Source organism: Trichosurus vulpecula, chromosome 9, assembly GCF_011100635.1.
Source record: "Trichosurus vulpecula isolate mTriVul1 chromosome 9, mTriVul1.pri, whole genome shotgun sequence".
Taxonomy (NCBI): Eukaryota; Metazoa; Chordata; class Mammalia; order Diprotodontia; family Phalangeridae; genus Trichosurus; species Trichosurus vulpecula.
In genome coordinates, this window is record NC_050581.1 from 119,936,262 (window position 1) to 119,954,453 (window position 18,192).

General features: G+C 52.5%; 1 protein-coding gene across 2 annotated transcripts in view; it reads left to right on the top strand.

The window, feature by feature from the left end:
• The first annotated feature begins 245 nt into the window (after positions 1-245).
• Positions 246-18,192, top strand: part of GNAI2 (G protein subunit alpha i2) — a 99,161-nt gene continuing 81,214 nt past the window's right edge. Inside the window, exon 1 of one of the 2 annotated variants that reach the window (XM_036738408.1) lies at positions 246-477. In XM_036738408.1, coding sequence (XP_036594303.1) covers positions 360-477 — 118 coding nt within the window. In that variant the 5' untranslated portion in view covers positions 246-359. The remainder of the gene's footprint in view (positions 478-18,192) is intronic. The other variant, XM_036738407.1, reaches the window with a different exon arrangement.

Genomic DNA, 18,192 nt, shown 5'->3' on the forward strand with positions numbered 1-18,192 from the left:
CCTCCCTCCCAATCCCCGTCTCTGATTTCGTCCCGGCCCGCCCTCAATCCAATCCCCACCTGCGATCGCCCCTTCCGTTCCTTCCCCGCCTCCCATTTACGTCACTCATTCCTCAATCCAATCTCCGCCTCTTCTCCCGTGCTCTGGACCCGCCCCCAGGCCAATCCCCGCCTCCGAGCCCGCTCCGGGCCCGCCCCACTCCACCCCGCCGTCGCGGCCGCTGCGGAGGAGCCGGCGCCGCCCGCAGTTGCTGGGAGCTCCCCACACGAGCGCGGTCCGCGGGGTCCGGGCAGAGCGCGCGGAGGCGGGACGGGACGGTACGGGGCCGGGCCGGGGCCAGGCTGGGCCGGGCCGGCGGGATGGGGTGCACCGTGAGCGCCGAGGACAAGGCGGCGGCCGAGCGCTCCAAGATGATCGACAAGAACCTGCGGGAGGACGGCGAGAAGGCGGCGCGGGAGGTGAAGCTGCTGCTCCTCGGTGAGGCTGCGGGCCCGATTCCCGGATGGGTCCTGGGCCCGCCCCCGGCGCCCCCCTATCCCGCCTCCCCCACGACCCCCGGGCTCCGAGCCCCCCAGTCCCTCCCCGCTCCCCCACATCCTCCAGTCTCGTCGAGAACAGGCAGGCTGTGCTTAGCCCGCTGCCTGGCACGTAGGAGACGCCAATCACTGTTTTATTGACTGTCGGAGGTCTGCTCTCTCAGCCCGTGGGGTCCCCAAGCCCACCTTGTCAGCCCCTGCCCCCCAACCTGCCAGCCCCCACCTTGGAGCCCCTCAAACTCTTGGGTTCCCAAGCCAGTGGTGATTCTGGTCCCTCAAAACCTCCACCGTCTTTGCTTTTACCTCCCCCAAAACCCTGCCAAACCCCGACCTGCCCTCATACCTGTGGTGCATCTCCTGCCGATACTCCCAACCCAAGTCCCCAAACCCAGGCGTCCAGACCCACCCCCAAATCCTGCTATCCCTCCCTCATTTAGACCCCAAACCTCCAGTATCCCACCATCTTTACCCCATCTATGTCGGCAAGCCCCTGGCATCTGATCCACACTCATAAATTCATTTCTGGCTCCAAATCCTTGTCTTCCTATTTACACCCCTAAACCCTAATACCCCGAGCCTTATAAGGCCCTCCAAAACGAGTACTTTCCTCTCTGCAATCACAAACCCACCCTCTGCATCTCTGCCTCCACCACATCCCCATTCCCTCTTGCTGTTCCCCAATTTCACCGTCCCCTCTCCAAATTCCATTTTTGCACTCCAGTTTTTCCCAAGTCCCTGGCCTCCTCGTAATACCTCCAAAATCCCTCCATCCCCAGTCCACTGCCCCCAAGCCTTCTGTTACCCTGCTCAAGGCTCCCCGAACTGACCCTCATATATTCACATTTTTTTGGCCCCTTGGAATCCCTGCTCTATTTTGGGAGGGGGGGGGAATCTTCTTAAACTTGCCCCCCCCAGCTCATTGGCCTGGGCTCCTTGAAATCCTAACAGCCCCTTCTTCCCTCTCCAGAATCCCTCTGACTTCCCTTTTGCCCCCTTAGGGGACGCCCCCCACTCCACCCCACCTGCCTTTTGCCTATCCTCAGGTTTCACTTATCCCCCTCCCCCAGGCTTTCCACGTCACACTGCCCCCCCAATACCACTCGCATCTAGATTGCCCCCCCATACCCCCTAGTGTCTCCAGCTAGTCAGCCTGCGGTCCCCGGCTCGGCCCAGTCTTTCCGCTATCTCCCCACCCAACCCCACCCCACCCCTGGGGCAGAGATGTAGAGTCGGGTGGCTGCCTCCTGGGCGCGAGGTGTGGGTGGATTTCCCAAGCCCCGGGGGTGGAGGGAAAGCTGGGAGAATCAAAGGCTTTTTCCGACCCCCCCCCAAGTTACGGAAACGCCCTGGACTGGAGAGGAGGGCGGGGTGTGTGTGTGTTGCGGGGGGAAATAGAGAAGTTCCTCTTGGTGGTGGGGAGGGGGAAAGCTGCCGGGCCGAGGGGGCTGGGGCTGGGGCTGCCTCCGCCTCCCGGGCCTCGTTCCGCTTACTTTGAGCTTTGGAGTTTCGAAGTGTCGTTCCCCCCCCCACCCCCGCCCTCCCTCTGAGCTGGGGGATGGGGAGCTGGACCTCCTCTTGGCGCCCTGGGGTGCGCTCTCGCCCCCCGACAGCCCCACCCCCACCCCCAGTGCCTGGGTCAGGGGGCGGGGGAGTTTGTTTGGATCCTTGGAAAAGGGGATTTCGACTTTTTTTTTTTTTTTTTGAAATCTGCTTCCAGCCCCTGGGGAAAATGGTGGCGCTGGGGGAAGGGGAAGGGGGTGGGGAGGGACGGACATGTTGCTGTCCGGGAACTGGAGACTGCTTCGACTTCCCCTTTTCACAGTCCGCGGGATAGGCGGGGTGGCTGGAGAGAGAGCCCAGCGGGGCCCCGGGCGGCTGTGCGTCCTAGCAATGCCCAGGGCTGGCGGGGGGTGGGGGGCTTGGATCCTGTAAACCAGGCTCCCCGGGGCTCCAGGGGGGTCTGCAGCTGAGGGGGAAGGCCATTCTTTATCCTAGAGTTAAGGAAGTCTGGTGGTGCTGTGCTAGCTGGCACCTCTCCCCACCCCCACCCCCATCTTCACCCCACCGCCCAAAAAAAGAAGCCCGGAGGGAGAAAAACAAAGCGGCTGGGCCGAGCCTAGGCCACTCCTCTGGGGTTTGCCTGAAGGGCTGGGAAAACAAACGCCTGGTGGGGATGGACGAATTGGCGATCCTGGGAGACTGGCATCTGCCTCTTGGGAACTATGGAAAGAAATAGCCCCAACCCAGGGAGGCCTAGGCCTTGGGCACTAGGAAACCATCTGAGGATCCTGTGTGGGGCAAAATCGAGGTGGGGGTGGGGATGGCGGTGGGGGAGGGATTCTCCACCTTGTATCCCGGACTAACCGAGAAGCTGGTTTGTGCGGTGTTTCTGGTGTTTCTTATCACTGATGAAATGTTCTGACGTGGAGAGGGGAGGAAATGGATGTACCCAGTACTGTGTGTGTGCTCCGGAGAAGGCTGAGGCCAGCTGTTTACGGGAGGGCAGGGCACAGCACAGCAGCTCTCTGCACGGTTAGAAGCTGCTTCCTGTGCCTGGTCGTGTTCCTGAGAGGTGGGTGGAAGCTCAGTGTGGGCTGGTCCCAAGCTGTGTAAGCCTTTCTCCACATTCACTTTGGCCTTCCCCTTGAGATGGGCTCACCTCAAGCTATAAGTGGCAGGTGGAATATTGTCCTTGTCTCAGCTTGAAGCTTTCCCTGGTATGGAGTGCTGTTTTCTTCAAGATGACTTCATTCCTCTTTGAGACCCATTCTCCCTTACACCCCCAAATAGCATGGCTCTTGCCTAGCCTTCCTTTTTGAGAAGGAGAGAGGGTAGGGACAGCAGGGCCTTGGGTTAGGAGGAGGAGAGGTTTGAAGACTAACCTGGGGATTCTGAGCTCACAATGCTGGGCTGGGCTACCTTCTGATCTGCCCCCTCTGAGATTTTTTAAGCAAGAATAAACTGGATTTTTTCTTCTTTTTTTTTTAATAGCAGCTGTTCAAGTGTAAATAGTGCTGAAGTCTTGAGATATCTTATTCCCCTAGTTTGAAGCCAGAAATGGCTTTGGGCTCCCCTTCAGATGGTTGTAAAATGAGACTGTTTTTCACAGGGGAAGATGGGAGAGCTGCAAGCTGGCAGCACCCGTCCTCTTTTCTGGATGACTAATTAGAGGTGCTATTAGAGGTGGTAATTTCTGGGCACATGCATCAGTTTTAGGGTAATTACAGCCTTATGCTCACCTCCAGCAAAGCCATTCATTGGACTTGCGGGTTTAAGGATCGTGGCATCTCCTGTGGCTTCCACAGAGAATGACTGACCAGGGAGACTTTGGGATGAGCAGACTTATTCAAGATGGCAACTGAATGAAAGATAAGGGCTTGCAGAGCCCAGCTCTGTCTCCCACCCTCCTTTCAACGCCTCTTTACTCTTGTCCTAACATGCTGTCCTGTGTCCAGCCATGTGTCCAGGGCAGAGAGGACTGCTTTTATGGCTCTTGGGTTCTCAAAGTTTCTGAGAGAGTGACAGCTTCCTGGTTGGCAGGAGGAAACAGGCAGCCGAGAATGTGATAGCAGAGTGTGGGGCAGCATGGGGCGGTTTTCTTGGCAGCCTGTCTCTTTGTAAGCTGCTTGGCCCTCAGGTTTGGACGTGACCTCTGGGCTAGCAGAAACCTGATCTGGATTTTGATGTCTCCAGAGTGTCATTCGTAGAGTTGGTTTTTAAGGTGGCTTTGATGGAAGGGATCTGCCTGTATGCCTATGTTGGCTCCCCAAAGGCTGAAGAGCCCTTACCCTGCTGAAAGATTTTATTGTTGGAGGGCTGGTACTGGGAATCTTACTCGGCAGTTTCCCCCTGACTGGTTTTGGGGGGGGGAGTGAGGAAGCAGCTGGACCAGTCAGAGAAGACCTTCCTTGTCCAGCTCCTAGTAGATTTTGGCCCTGGTGGGGGCGGGGGAGGGGGGAAAGCCCAGAGGAAGGAAAAGAGCCCAGCACAGAGCTCAACGTATCCTCTGTCCTGAGAAGCCTTTTCCACAGCTTTCTCCTTTACCCATTTCTGTGGCTCTTGTCCCTTTCTTTCCCTCTCTTCCTGGCAGTGCCAGCCACTTTCTAGCCTATGTGTCTGCCTTTGGGGCTCAGAGCACCCTCTCTGATGGATCCTCCCGTGGGTACACTTTTTCAGGCACATTGATAAGAACTGTCATTCCTCTAGAGCTTTTAACGTTTACAAAGTGCTTTCCCTACGGCAACCCTGTGAGGTAGCTGGTGCAAGGATTATTAACCCCATTTTACAGGTGAGGAAACTGAGTCTAAGGTCTGTGGTCACCCAGCTAGTAAATGATGTCTCTGGGATCAGCGCTCAGGTCTGCCCTGAGTCTCCGGTGTTTGCCACTATGCCCTACTTTTCTCTCTCAGTGTCAGCAAATATTTATTAAGAACCTCCTATGTGCTAGGCACTCTACCAGGTGTTGGGGATACTATTCCCTGCCTTCAGGGTGTTTATAATCTACCCACGTTCTGGTCCTGGGTAGGTGGTGAAAGTATCCTGTTTTACTGAGGAGGTCATCACAGTGTTAGCCACTAGGATTTGAGTCCAGGACCCCTGACCTGGAGACCAGTGCCCTTTGCAAAAGAGAAGGCAGCTTCTGCTGGGTTGTCGGCGTGTTCCCTTCTGTAACCATGTATTAAACATGTGTCATGTAAGGCCCTGTCTGTGCCCTTCCTCTGGGAGAGGAAGATGAAGTAACACAGCCTTTGCTCTCAAGGGGCTTCCAGTCTAATTTGGTACAAGGCAGACACATGAGTAGCTGATGCTGAGGTGCTGGACAGGAATACAGAAACAGGACCCCAGAAGAGCCCTAGCCAAAGTCCTCAAGGCTTCTCCCCTTCAGAACCAAGCTGAGCTAAAGCAGCCGGCCTTTAAGAAAGGAAGTCTGGGGGCCGCACACCAGGCCTCTATCTCCAAGACTTGATCAGGCTTCCCTCCCTCCCGTTTGCTTGTTTGGAGAGTTTGGATTTGTTGATTGGGGAAGGAGGAAGAAGGAGATGAAACCTGGAGGGCCATGAGTAATCAGCCAGGTGGCTCAATGGATAGAGCCCCTGATCTGGAGTCTGGAAGAGGGGAGTTCCAGTGTGACCTCAGACACTCACTAGCTCTGTGACCCCGGGCAAGCCACTTAACCGCTGTCCACATGCGTAAAATGGGCATGATAACAGTACACCTACCTTTTGGGATTGTGGAGAGGATCAAACGAGATATTTGTAAAGCGCCTAGCACAGTGGTACATAGTAGGCACAATATAAATGTGAGCTATCGTTATTAATTACAGTATCATAGATTTAGATGAAATGAGATAATCCCTTAGCACAGTGCCTGGCACATAGAAGGTGCTTAATAAACATGTGTTATTATCTCCTCTCCCTTCCCCTTCACTTAGAGGTGGAAGGGGACCTTCCCCCAACCGTTGCTTTTTTTTTTTTTAAACAGACAAGAACACTGAGGCCTACAGAAGGAATTGCCCAGAGTTGCATAGCTAGTGAGCATCCTGACACCGATCAAAGCCCCTTGATTTTTTCCTTCCCTAAGCCCCTAACAAAATTATTTTTGAGAAAACTAACCTTATTTCCATGATAATTAGAGAGAGATCTGCCCACGTCTGCCCCTGGAAGTCAAGGGGAAGCCAGGCCTCTAGAGGCCGAGTGTGTGGTAGGCAGGAAGCACAGGTGTGCCCTTCACATCTTAGGCAGGAGGGCAGCGGGTGCTTGATTTTATCGTCCAGTACTGGGCAAACCTTCGCCCGAGCTGATTGGAGGGGCCGTACTGCAGGTCTGGCTGATAGCTGGAGGTCAGAAGGGGGCACATGTCCCCCAGGAATGAGAAAGAGAAGGGAGCCACAGGTGGGTCATCTCGTTAGTATTCTCTCTCCCAGGAAACCAGAAATTATGGGAGGACTCTTGGAGGCATCTAGGAGGGATGGCAAACCACTGTGTATGGGCAGGGCCAGGCAGTGCAGGATCAAGTGGTGGCCAGGGAACGAGGTAAGGTTTCCATGGTGCAATGGAAGGGCTATTTGACTGGGAATGGGGAGATCTGGATTCTTCTGGTCCTGACTTTGCCGTGGCTCTGGCTTTGGATAAGTCACTGCGTGTCCCTCCCCTGCCCCCCCCCCCCCCCCCCCCCCCCCGCCCCAGGCCTCAGCTTCCTAATCTATAAAATGTGGGAGATAGGCCATCTGCCTCTCTTCTGGCTCTGAATAATCTAGGCCCAAATAACCCTTTGCTTTTTGGCATTCTGCGTTCTTTATTCTAAGGTCTCTTCCAACTCGGACACTGTGTGTGACTGCGTCTGTGATTATATACTTCTTTTATCTGGAAAATGATTATAATAGTGATTGTTGTTTCCCTGTTCCCTTTTTTGACTGAGTTCTCAAACAGGACCGTAGGAAGTAACCTTTTTCTTGGGTTCAAGGTCAGCCCTGAGGGTGGGTATTGGCTGGTCTAGGGCACATTATTGAAATACAATATAACAAGGTTAGGGTTAATGTTTTGAATCAGGAATTGTACCATAACAGTGAGAGAAAATAGTACCGAGGTGGCGGGTAGAAGTAAGCAGGGGACTTGTGTCCCCCGGGGATGAGAAAGGGAAGGGACAGCCCTGGAAGGGTCGTCCACTCTAATTCTGCAAAAGCACAGCCCTGCCATGGGGAGTTCAGGGTGGCCCGAACTGGTGGCCCGGCACACGCCAGACTGGAGTGTGTGTGGGAGCCATCCACAGGGCAGTTCCCTGTCACTGGAATACCATGGAGGGCATCTGCTTCTTGTGATACCCTTGTGTGTTAAGGGAGAGTCCCCTCATAAGCTTCAGTCTGGGTACTACAGCTATGGGCTGCCGTGGATGAGGTAAATCAAAGGTGGACTCCTCTCAGAACAGATGGGGGTGCAGATGTGTGGGTGAAGTCTGTGCTGTGATAGGTGAGCCAGGCTTAATAGGAAGAACTACTTGCACCAGCTTACTCAAGCTTGCCCATACAGCCCCCCTCAACAAGGAATGCTTTCTCAGAGGTGCCTGGGACAGCCCCTCTATCCTCATTAGATCCCCATTACATAGGTGGGGGAGAGGCAGGTGCCCACTGTGGACCTCAGAGCTCACTAGAAGGGAGAGTTCGCATTCTGCCTTCCGTTTTCCAGGGGACAGGGAAGCCCATCGAGATTGAGTAATATACTTAGGGTCACACGATGTGCTGGTACTAACCCAGATGAGGCAGCCCCTAAAATGGGCCCAGATGCCATCTGCATAGTTCTGCTGTTGTCTCACTATAAACTCAAGTGCACTGGCTTGGCCTCGGCATCCGTTTGTGTTGGGCACGTTTGAGGTTTGTGTGACAATAACGGTCCCTCCTATAATCATGGCGGGTTATTATTGATATGCATTGTGCCTGAGCAAGCTCAGCATTCTAATAGCTCTCTGAAGAGTTAGCCAGGATGGGAAAGACATCTTTGTTCATTGTTGGCTCCGTGGGTTTTAAAAAAAAATTCTTTTAATTTTGTAAAGCTCTTTTGGCGAGCAGCCAGCCCCCAAAACAATAGGCTCAGTTGGGTTAAGTTGGTGTGCAAGGTCTGTAGCTAATAACGTTGGCCATTCCAGTGCCCATTTTTAGGAAGTACCTGGTAGGCTGGCATGCATGAGTCTGGTTCTCTCCTTACCTCCATTTCTGCCGAACAAGTTCTATCAAAGCTGACAGCTCCCACCCAAAATAATTGGGGGAGTCCAGGTCCATACTTGGTATAGTTTTGATACAGGGACAGAAGGCTACCTGTGAGGGTCCGAAGAGAGCCCAGCTCTTTCATCAGTGCAAATGGGTCATAAGATTTAGAGCTGGAAAGAGACCCAAAAACCATCTCCCTCAATGTGGTTGTTTTAGAGCTGAAGCCCAGAGAGATTGTCACTTGGCCAAGGTTACAACAAAAATACCAGCATCTGAATTTGAACCAGGTGCTCTGGCTCCTAATTCAGTGCTCATTCAACTGCAGTAGTTGCTTTCTCAGGGATCCTTGCTCTCAAAGCCATCCCTAGGGCCCAGAAAATCCTGTCCAGCCCTTGCCTTGGCTGTCTCCTGGGTTGGGGGCTCAGGGCAGTGATTCCCAGAGGCAACTGTTGGGGAGGAGCTACGCTCAGGCTTCTGGTGCTAGGAACCCAAAGAGTGTATACCATCCATCCTTGCTGTGGAGTTTGACCCTCCTCCATTTGGATTCCAAGCTTGTAGGGGAAGGGATCTGGCCTGGTTGGATTTGGGAAGTTGTTCTCTGGATGCATATGGGTATAGGAATCAGAAGTCCTAAGAATATAAGATTTAGAATGGGAATGAATGTACCTTAGGCATCTAGCCAGTCCAGGCCCCATACTTTAGAGAGGAGGAGACTAAGGCCCACTGTTTGGTAGGGACTTGACCAAAGACATACAAGAAGAAACAGAATTTGAACTCAGATCATCAGATTTCAAATCCATTGGTTTGTCCATTCCGTTTTGCTGCTGGTTTGATTTTGGTGGGAGATTGTCTGCAGGGCAAGAGACTCTCCATCACTTACTAGTGGTACGACAGGGGACAAGTACCTTGACTTCTGAATGTCCTCGTCTGTAACTGGGGACAATAATGTATGGTGTGAGAAAAGTGGTTTGTAAACCTCAGAGCTCTATAGAAATGTGAGTTCTTCTCCTCATCAGCCGTTCCCTAAATAGTGCTCACTATGTGGAGGGAGCCCGTGGCAGATGGTTCTCCAGGTCAATCGGAGGTAGAGTGCCATGGAGGGTGGTGATGTGCCAAGTTTAGGGGTATGTAGGTGGGGTGGGAAGTTCATGATCCCAGAAGCTGTGATCCTGCCCATTTTTCTGTCCCCCTTCCTTTTTGAACCCTCCCTGAGCACGATGGAGAGAGCATTGGATTTTTTTATCAGGAGGCCAGCGTTGAAGTCCTGGAGCTGACCTTACCACAGTGACCTGGCACTGTCTGTAAAATGAAGGGTACAACTGCCCGACTCTGTCACTGGATCATTGTGAAGACAGAACAGCAGAATGTGGGGAGGGAGCCTCTTGGCCTGGATTTGGAGTTCACTCCAGGGTTAAAATCCCAAGTGCTGTTTACCAGCCTTCCTCTCTTAAGGTTCCTCTCTGATAGAATGAAGCGTGGATCTCAAAGGGCCCTTCCAGCCTCAAATCTTATGGACATCCTACAAGCAAGCTCTGCTTTCTAGGCATCAGTGCCACCCTCTGGGGCCACTGACTTCTGGCATCATCTCTATCACTCTCCCAGTTGTGAATCAGCAGAAGGGGAGGGCTGGGGGAAGGCATCGAGGGGTAGGGGGGAAGGGAAGGGAACCAAAGATATGATAGCCCCAGTGCCTGGGAGGATTATGGTTTCTGGAGCCTGGGCTCTCTGTGGCAGGGCACACAGCCCTCCCCGCTTCTATTCCCCTTTCTCCCCCATCTGCCTCAGATTGTTCTAGTCCTCCAGCTCCACTCTTGTGGACTTCCTTTATCACCCCCCGATTCACCCAGTGCCCTGAGTTATTTTTAGATGAAGGCAGGAAAGGCCTTTGGGTCCTGAACATTTGGGGAGGAGACTTAGTAAAGCCCAGGCCTGGGCTTGAAAAGTGACTCTATTTCACAACTTTCCTTCAGTTTTCTCCAGGTCCCTTCACTGTGATTTCTCTGCTCAAGCTGATATTCCCAGAATCCCTTGCATGGGCTAACTTAGCCCCACAGAGTATTGGGGGCTCTCCCTCCCCCAGGATTTGGTCACCTTGTGGAAGAAGGGTGCTGCCCCTCAGAGTATTCCATCTGCCCTCCTAGGATTCAGAGCTAGAAGGGACCATCTAGTTGAACCACCTCATTCTAGAGAGGAGGAAACCAAATGGCACCAAGAATGGGGAAGTGACTTGTCCAGGGTCACACGGGTGGCAGCTTCTAGGATCTTCTGAGAAGCAGGGCCACAGTGTCAGGGATACAGTCCTCCTTTCTCTCTGCTCTCTAAGGCCTCTTTGCTTCTCTCTGTCTTCCATGCAGACCAAGTGATTTTCCAAACCACCTGTCTGACCATGTCCCTCCTCCTTGATAAACCTAGTAGGTACAAGCCCTAGTACACAGAGAGCTGACCTGGGAGTCAGGAAGATCTTGTTTCTGACGTTCAGTGACTATGGATCTTCTGGGCAAGTCCCTTAACTGCCATCTGCCTGCCTCGGTTTCCTTCTCTGTAAAGTGAAGATAACAGTCATAGGATTGTTGTGTCAACTGAGAAGGTGTGTGTGTGCGTACGTACATATATACTTACACACACACACACATACACACACACACACACACACACACACACACACACACACGCTTTGAAAACCTTAAAGGGCCACACAAATGTTAGCTGTTGTTATCGTTACTACTACTACCACCCTCAGCACTACTTCTAGGAGCAAACATAAACTCAGCTCTTTGGCGTTTCAGCTTGGTCCCAACCTACCTCTCCAGCCTTACTCCTCCGTCAGACTGGCCTTTTTCATATTCAGCCCTCCCATTCCAAGCCTCGCTCTGCCCACAAAATTCTGCGTTTCCTTTAAGACTCAGCTCAGGGCCGCCTTCTACCTAGGCCTTACCTCATCTACACCGACTGGGGGCACCTCGTAAGTGTTCTCTGTATGCCTCTATTTAGACGTACTTTTTCTCCCCCCTCCCCCATCTAGAATGTAGGCTCCTTGAGTGCCAGACTGTTTCTTATTTGTCTTTCTATCCCAGAGGCCTAGTAGGGTCAACGTAGCAGGGGCTTCATAAATGTTTTTTGATGGATTAATTGAAGAAGAGAGTGGAGAGCCAGGGCTGGGTCTGGTCCTCCTCATTGGCAGAGTGAATCCTGGAAGAAAATTGAGTTGGCAGTGCCAGGCAGCTTCTGTGACAGAGTGATTGATCCCATGCCCTCCAACTCTGCCTCTCCCTCCTGAACCTGTTGACAGGATAGGCAGTGCATGCAGTAGGTGCTTTTTGAATGTGTATTGAATTGATTTACTTGAATTGGCCCATGGGAGGAATGTGGGTGGTTACCTGTAGCATCTGCCTACATGTTTGTTGGTGATGGAGCACAGGAAGTATGGTATCTTCTGCCATTAGACTCAGAGTCTCAGACTTCCAGGCTGAGCTGGAAGAGACTTTGGTTATAGAATGTCAGCCCCAAAGGGACTTTAGGACGACAGAGTTTGGAGAGAGTTAGAGATTAGAGATGGAAGGGGCTGACAGGGCGTCTTGTCCCATCTTCTTCACTTTACAGATGAGGAAAATGAGGCTCAGAAAGGTAGAAAGCCTAGCCCAGAGTTACACAGAGGTAGTAAGTGTCAGTGCTGAGATTTGAACCCAGATCCTTACACTCCAGTATACCACTTTGTCTCCTAACTCAAGCTCTTTCCCGAGGGCAGGATTGGTGGAGAGAAGCTAGATCTTATAAAGATGCCCGAAGAGGCCTGGCAGCTTTTCTTTCCCCTTCTACTTCTGAAAGCAGCGAGGTGGCTCCAGGATTGAGCACTGGACCTGGACTCAGGAAGACCGGAGTTCAAATCCAGCCTGCTGACGCCAACTAGTATTTATCTAGTCACTCGCTAGGGTTTCATCTTTGACCACCACTAGAGAGGCGAGGGCCCTCTTCACAGGCACATCATCATTCACCACTGTCTGCCTCAGTTTCCTCGTCTGTAAAATAGGGATGATAATAGTACCCACCTTCCAGGATCCTTGTGAGGACCAGATGAGTTGATTTCTATAAAGCACCTGGCACATAGTAGGTGGTATACACGTGTTAGCTATCACCGTCTTCATCATCATTATTATTAAGAGAAGACGAATAGAAGGGCCAGGACCCTGCTGGAAGACATCCGTCCTTTGGCTCTGAACTCTGGATTCATCTGGCCGCTTGGGATCGGCACTTGACCCCTGAAATCCATGGGCCCTGGAGTCGAGAGGCCCTCTTTCTCTACCCTGGGTGGGGAGGGATTGTAGTATTGAAGATGCAAATATAACGCTGGCTGCCTGTGCCTGCTAGTTTGCATTTCAATAACCTCAACCTGGTTGCCGGGGTGGGGGGGGGGGTGCCTACGACTTTGGGGGAGGGGAAGAGCCTCGGGCTGTTGTGTGGCTGCGAGGGGGGTACTCCTGCCCCTACTGTGTGTTTTTCTTCCCTGCGGGTAGCTTTGGCTGGGGGAGGGGGAGGGAGAGGAGTGGAGGTTGCTAAGCTCCTGGCGGGGTTATCCTCTGTTCCTCTTTGTCCCCCTTTGCAGCCTGAGGCAGGAAAGAGAAGAAAGGGCTGAGCTGTCTTGAAACTGGAAGGCGGCTCCTTTTCGTTGGGGAAATAGGTGCCCCCCCCCCCAGCTCGGGGATTTTGTCTTCTTCCGTCTTGTAGCCCCACTAGAGACGAGAGGACCCTGCTCACAGTAGGCATGGAATCCTTAATGTTTCTGCTCAGGCCACAGCTGGCCCCCTGAGCCTGGGCTTCTGGGAGGGCCTGAATAGTAGGGTAGGTGGCTCAGAGGCCCTGGGGTTGACCCCTCTCCATCCTTCACCCCCCTGACTAGTTGTGTGACCTGGGGTTCAATTTCCTCACCTGTAAAATGATGGTTTGGACTCCTAAATGGTCTCTGGGGTGCCTTCCATCTTAACTTTCTAGGTTCTAAAAATAAAACAGTTCTCAAGGCCCTTAGAGATGCCTAGTCTAGCCCCCCAGGCTGAAACCAAAAGAAGGAAAGGGACTTACCCAGGGTGACACAACGAGGTGAGAAGCCGGCTTTGCAGACTCCCACTGCTGCTGGGTACAAGCCAAGCTCTCCTCTGGGGCCCCCCTCTCCACCCACCAAATTCCCAAGGCTTAGAGATACTGGAGAGGCCCTACTGCCATACTTGATACCAGACAGCATTGACACACAAGTCACTCTCCAGCTCTTAATTCTACAAGTCTGATGAGGCCTCCTCATGTGCAAATAGGGTTTGGGCCTGGCCCTGTGCTACCAAGACAGGATGCTTCTCAAACTCCTAGATGAATTATTGAAGTTTTAGCCTTCCAGTCTAGGAAACTTGAGGCCCAGAGAAGTTTTGGCTAAGGTCACAACAGGTAGTAACTACTCTCAAAGCAGATTGTAAATTCCCTTTTTCCCATACAGGGGTATGGTATATATGAGGTTAGGGTTGTGTAAGAAAGAAGACGACCCTGCCCTAGGGATTGAGCTGGAAAGACAAGACTAACATCCCGCCTTTCCCCTCCTTCCCCCTCTCTCAAACTCCCATAACTAAAAACAAGAGATAATCTCTTGAGAGATGTTACTTTGAGGTATGGATTTAGGAACTACCACGGCTCTGTGTAGTGTGGAGGCCCAGGGGGGTTTCTGCGAAGGGTGAGCCTCGAGAAGGGCCTTGAAGATTGGCTACAGGATAGTGATTCTCACCTTCACCAGCGTTGTAGCATTTGACTTGGTTCTCTCCTTTTTACTCTTTCTTGTATCAGTATTATTTATGTGTTTTTACCTCCCCTCTTATAGGCTTTAGTGCTGGAAGGGACCATAAAAATAATGTGGCTCAACCCCTCCTAACTCTATGGAGGGAGAAGTTGGGGCTCAGAGGGAAGAGAGTGGCATGTCAAGAGTCATACAGGTTACAGTAAGTGGCAGAGCCAGGATTGAAACCCAGGCCCTTGGTGCCTTTTCCACAGTGTCTCCCGTAGTGGGATTCCCATGTCAGTGTGGGTTGGGTTAGATGGCCACCCTCTGAAGGCCCTTCCAGCTCCCACTTCTGTTTTTTGCTGTCTGTATGACTTTAATCAAGTCACTTACCCCTGGTGGGCTTCATTTTCCTTCTTTATAAAATGAAGGATTCATTAGATGATCTCTAACACACTGTAACTTGGATCCTGTGGTCATGGATCGGAGATGTGAGATGAGAACTGATAACGGCAGGCTGCCCATCTACTCCCTGGAAATGGAGCCTGGGCCTGCAGGGCTATGGGCTGGGGGCTGGCGCCAGCTCAGGCATACTGGGTTCAGGATGCTGCTGCATTGCTCACCAAGGACAGCTGGGGATCCCTGGAGGAGGCCGGCCCTCAAGTGGGAACCGCCCGCCTGTTATCTGGGGAAATGGTGCCATGGAAGCAGAATTACTGGCTGTAATGATGCCCTAAGTGGGCTATAAATGTGCTGTGCCATTGCCAGCCTGATTTTTGTCCCAGTGATATTCACCAATAAATTTGTCAAGGGCCATTTGTAAGCTCAGAAGGCAACCCAGCTCCTTTTCTCCAGAGACCTTGGGCTCCTGGGGTGGGGTGACTGCTCGCTGGGCCAGCTAGAGAGGGCCCCAGCAGGAGCATCCCTGCCCAAGAGGACCTGAGAGATTATCTAGTCCAACCCTAGTGATTTACAGATGAGGAAGCTGAGACTAGCAGAACAAGGGACTTCCCCAGGCTTACATGGCTTTATCAGTAGAATCATGGGGTTTTGGGGGCCAAAGCCTGTAGCTGGGAATCTGGAGGGGAAGTCACTTGGCCAGAGTTGGCAAAGAGCAGAACTGGGGGTTGAACCCTGGCTTCTTTTCCAGTGCAGTAAGCTGCCTCTCTGGGATTTGAGTCCTGAAAATGCACCCAGACTATGTTAGGTGAAGATGGAAGGATCCTGGGCACTGGGGGAGGGGGTGGCATAGGGATAAGCCAGGTTGGTCCTAAACAGGAGTGCCTTGGCGGGTATGTTAACGGGTGAGATCTTTGTTGGGTTTGGGAGGGCTCTGGGTGTTCAACATGCCTCTATTTAGGTCACATTTTAGTTGCTGTGAAATATGTCTGGGAAGGACCTCCACATACCACCTGTCCTTCCTGTTGATCCGGATGGCCAGAGTAGTCATAGGGTGCATCCTGGGCTCAGTGTGTGGCCCCTGGAACAGTAAGTCTGACTCCTTGAATGGGTGCTGGCCCCTTAAGCGGAAAGCCAGGCCTGGGCCCAGGCACCCCTCCCTACTCCTCCCTCCCTGGGCAGCCAGCTCATTAGAACTTGAATGGGTCCAGGCTAGCAACAGGCATTGAGATGCTCGGCCAGAAAGAAGCCTTTCTTCCCCTCCCCCTTAATAGGGCTTTGTCTACCGGGGAGCCTAGTCGATGTCTGGCCTCACTTTTCAGGGAGGGGAGGCTAAAGAAGGGGGGAAGACGGGCATGCCAGCCGCCTTTGTCTGCTTGGGCTTTGTGAGCAGGGGTGGGAAGATGTGCCTGGGGCTGCTGGGGCCCAGCCAGGATCCTTCCTGGACAGCCAACCATAGCAGTAATGATAATTCCCACATCTCTGGTTCTTGGGGCTTCCAAAGTGCTTTCCCTGTAATAACCCTCTGAGATCGGCGGTACTCAAATATTACCCGCATTTTAAAGATTAGACTCAGGAGAGGAGAAGGGTAACTTGGTCATGGCCACACAATTCAGAGTGTTCTGCAGCATGTCCAAGGAATCCTTGGCCCCCATTCCTCACTTTGGGCCTCTGGAGCTTGGTCCCACAGCTTCCCCGCCACCCCACCCCCAGGGCCACCCTCTGCACATTCCCCAGCCCGGCTCGGGCTTTAGCTCTGCTCCTACTGGGGTGCCGGCACCAGGATGTTGATCCCAACGCTGGTCCTTGGTCTCTGATTCAGTCTCAGTGATTCCCCTGTTTCTGTTGTTCTAGGAGGAAGGGCACCATTCTGAGAAGCCTCCACGCAAGGACAGCAATAGCTGGGGCCTGACAAGCCCCTGGCTGGAAGGATGGGACTGGTCTCTCTTTGAGGCCTCCTAGCAAGGGCAAATAATCTGACCATAATTCAAGGCAGAATGTTTAAGAGGCTTTATCAACCTGACCCCTGACCCCCATCTTCGAGGGGGGCACTTAGTAAAGGATAATTTTCCATCTTGTAAAAAGGCCCTGGCTAGAAATGAGGAGACCTGGGTTCTGGTTCAGGCTCTGCTATAACAGCTAAATCCCCTTCTCTCTGGGCTTCAGGTTTCCCATCTGTAAGATGGGGGTGGGGGCCGCCTGGGGAGGTTGTACTTCAAGGATCTCTAAGCTCCTCTCTCCCTCCAGCTCGAATATGCCTCTTAGCTCCCATGGCTGAATGAGTCAGATTCTACTCCCGTTGATGGATTCAGACCCATCCCCTCCCCTCCCAGTCCCTCTTCTCCCCTCCTTTCCCCTCTTCCCCCGCCTCCATCCAATATACCACACTCATTTCAGCCTCTGCCTTAGTTAAAGCTATGCATTGTGGTGTAGTGCAAAAAATACTGGGCTTGAGACTGGAGAAATCGGCCTTTGAATCACATCGCTAACTCTTAAAAATATTGGTTATTATATATTACCTTCATTTCTGAACATCTCTCTCCCGCCCCCCCTTTTTTGGTTTAAAAAAAATGGAATAAACCAGTTCAGCAAAGCCAGTCTCTCTACATCATGAGTCTGACAGTATTTGTAATAATATTCCACACCCTCAGTTACCTGCCTCTGCACAGAAGAGGGGGAGGTCTGTGCTTCTGGGCTGCTCTCCTTCCACGGCAGTCAGCTTCTTGGAGGAGGGGTGAGAGTGGTAGTGTGTACCCGTTTCTGTTGCTCTAGTCTTAAATATGGTTCTACCCAGTTCACTGTATCAGTTCAGAGAAGCCCTCGAATGCTTCTGAATTTCTCCTGGCCCTGCTTCTTATGGCTCACTGCCTCTAACTATGGACGGCTGCATGGCCGTGCGTGTCGGGGAGATGAGTATAGTGATGCCCTGTGCGGTCTGTCTCCCTGGGTTGTTAGGAAGCCAGTGACTCCCAACTCCAGGCCTCTGCCAGGAAGCCTTCCCTGGCTCCAGGAGCTCCTAGTGTCCTCTCTCTCCCTTGCCTCTTGTGTATTTAATACTTTGTGCTAGTTCGTTTAAATATGCTTCAATTGTTCCAGAATGTACATTTTGGCCTCCTGCCTTTCTTTCTGTATGGGCCCTGTGAAGGCTCAGGTATCTCTGCCTTCTCCATCACAGGCCTGAGTGCATGTGGGGTTAGCAAAGAATGCTGGAATCTTGATCCATAAACCGTTAGACCTGGAGAAGGGCCTTAGAAATCATTTAGTTCAACCTCCTTGCTCGCTTTACAACAGAGCGCTGTAGAAGGCCCAGAGGAGGTCAAAGATTTGTAGAAAGTCATACGTTGGGGCATAGAGCACTGGCCCTGGAGTCAGGAGGACCTGAGTTCAAATACAGCCTCAGACACTTGACACACCTTACTAGTTGTGTGACCTTGGACAAGTCGCTTAATCCCAATTGCCCTGCCTTCCCCCTCCAAAAAAGGAAAAAAAAAAGTCATGCGGCAATCTAGATGGGGATACGTGATTAGAACCCAAGCCTTCTGGTTCCCAGCCCCATGCTTGATGGACTGATGAAGGTATCCTTAAATCCTCAGTTCATTTGCATTAGTGGGGGGGAGGGGGGAGGGGAGAGATCACCCAGCTGTGGTCTGGCTCTCTTGTCCCCTGGTCAGTGGGAGCCCAGACAAACGGGGAGACAACAAAGATTCTCTTGTGATGCCTGGCATCGGGCACGACTTTTGCCATCCCCCTTGCTGAAGCCCAGAGAAGACCTTCACTCAGTGCGGGCAGGTGGCTGGGGCTGCTCTGAG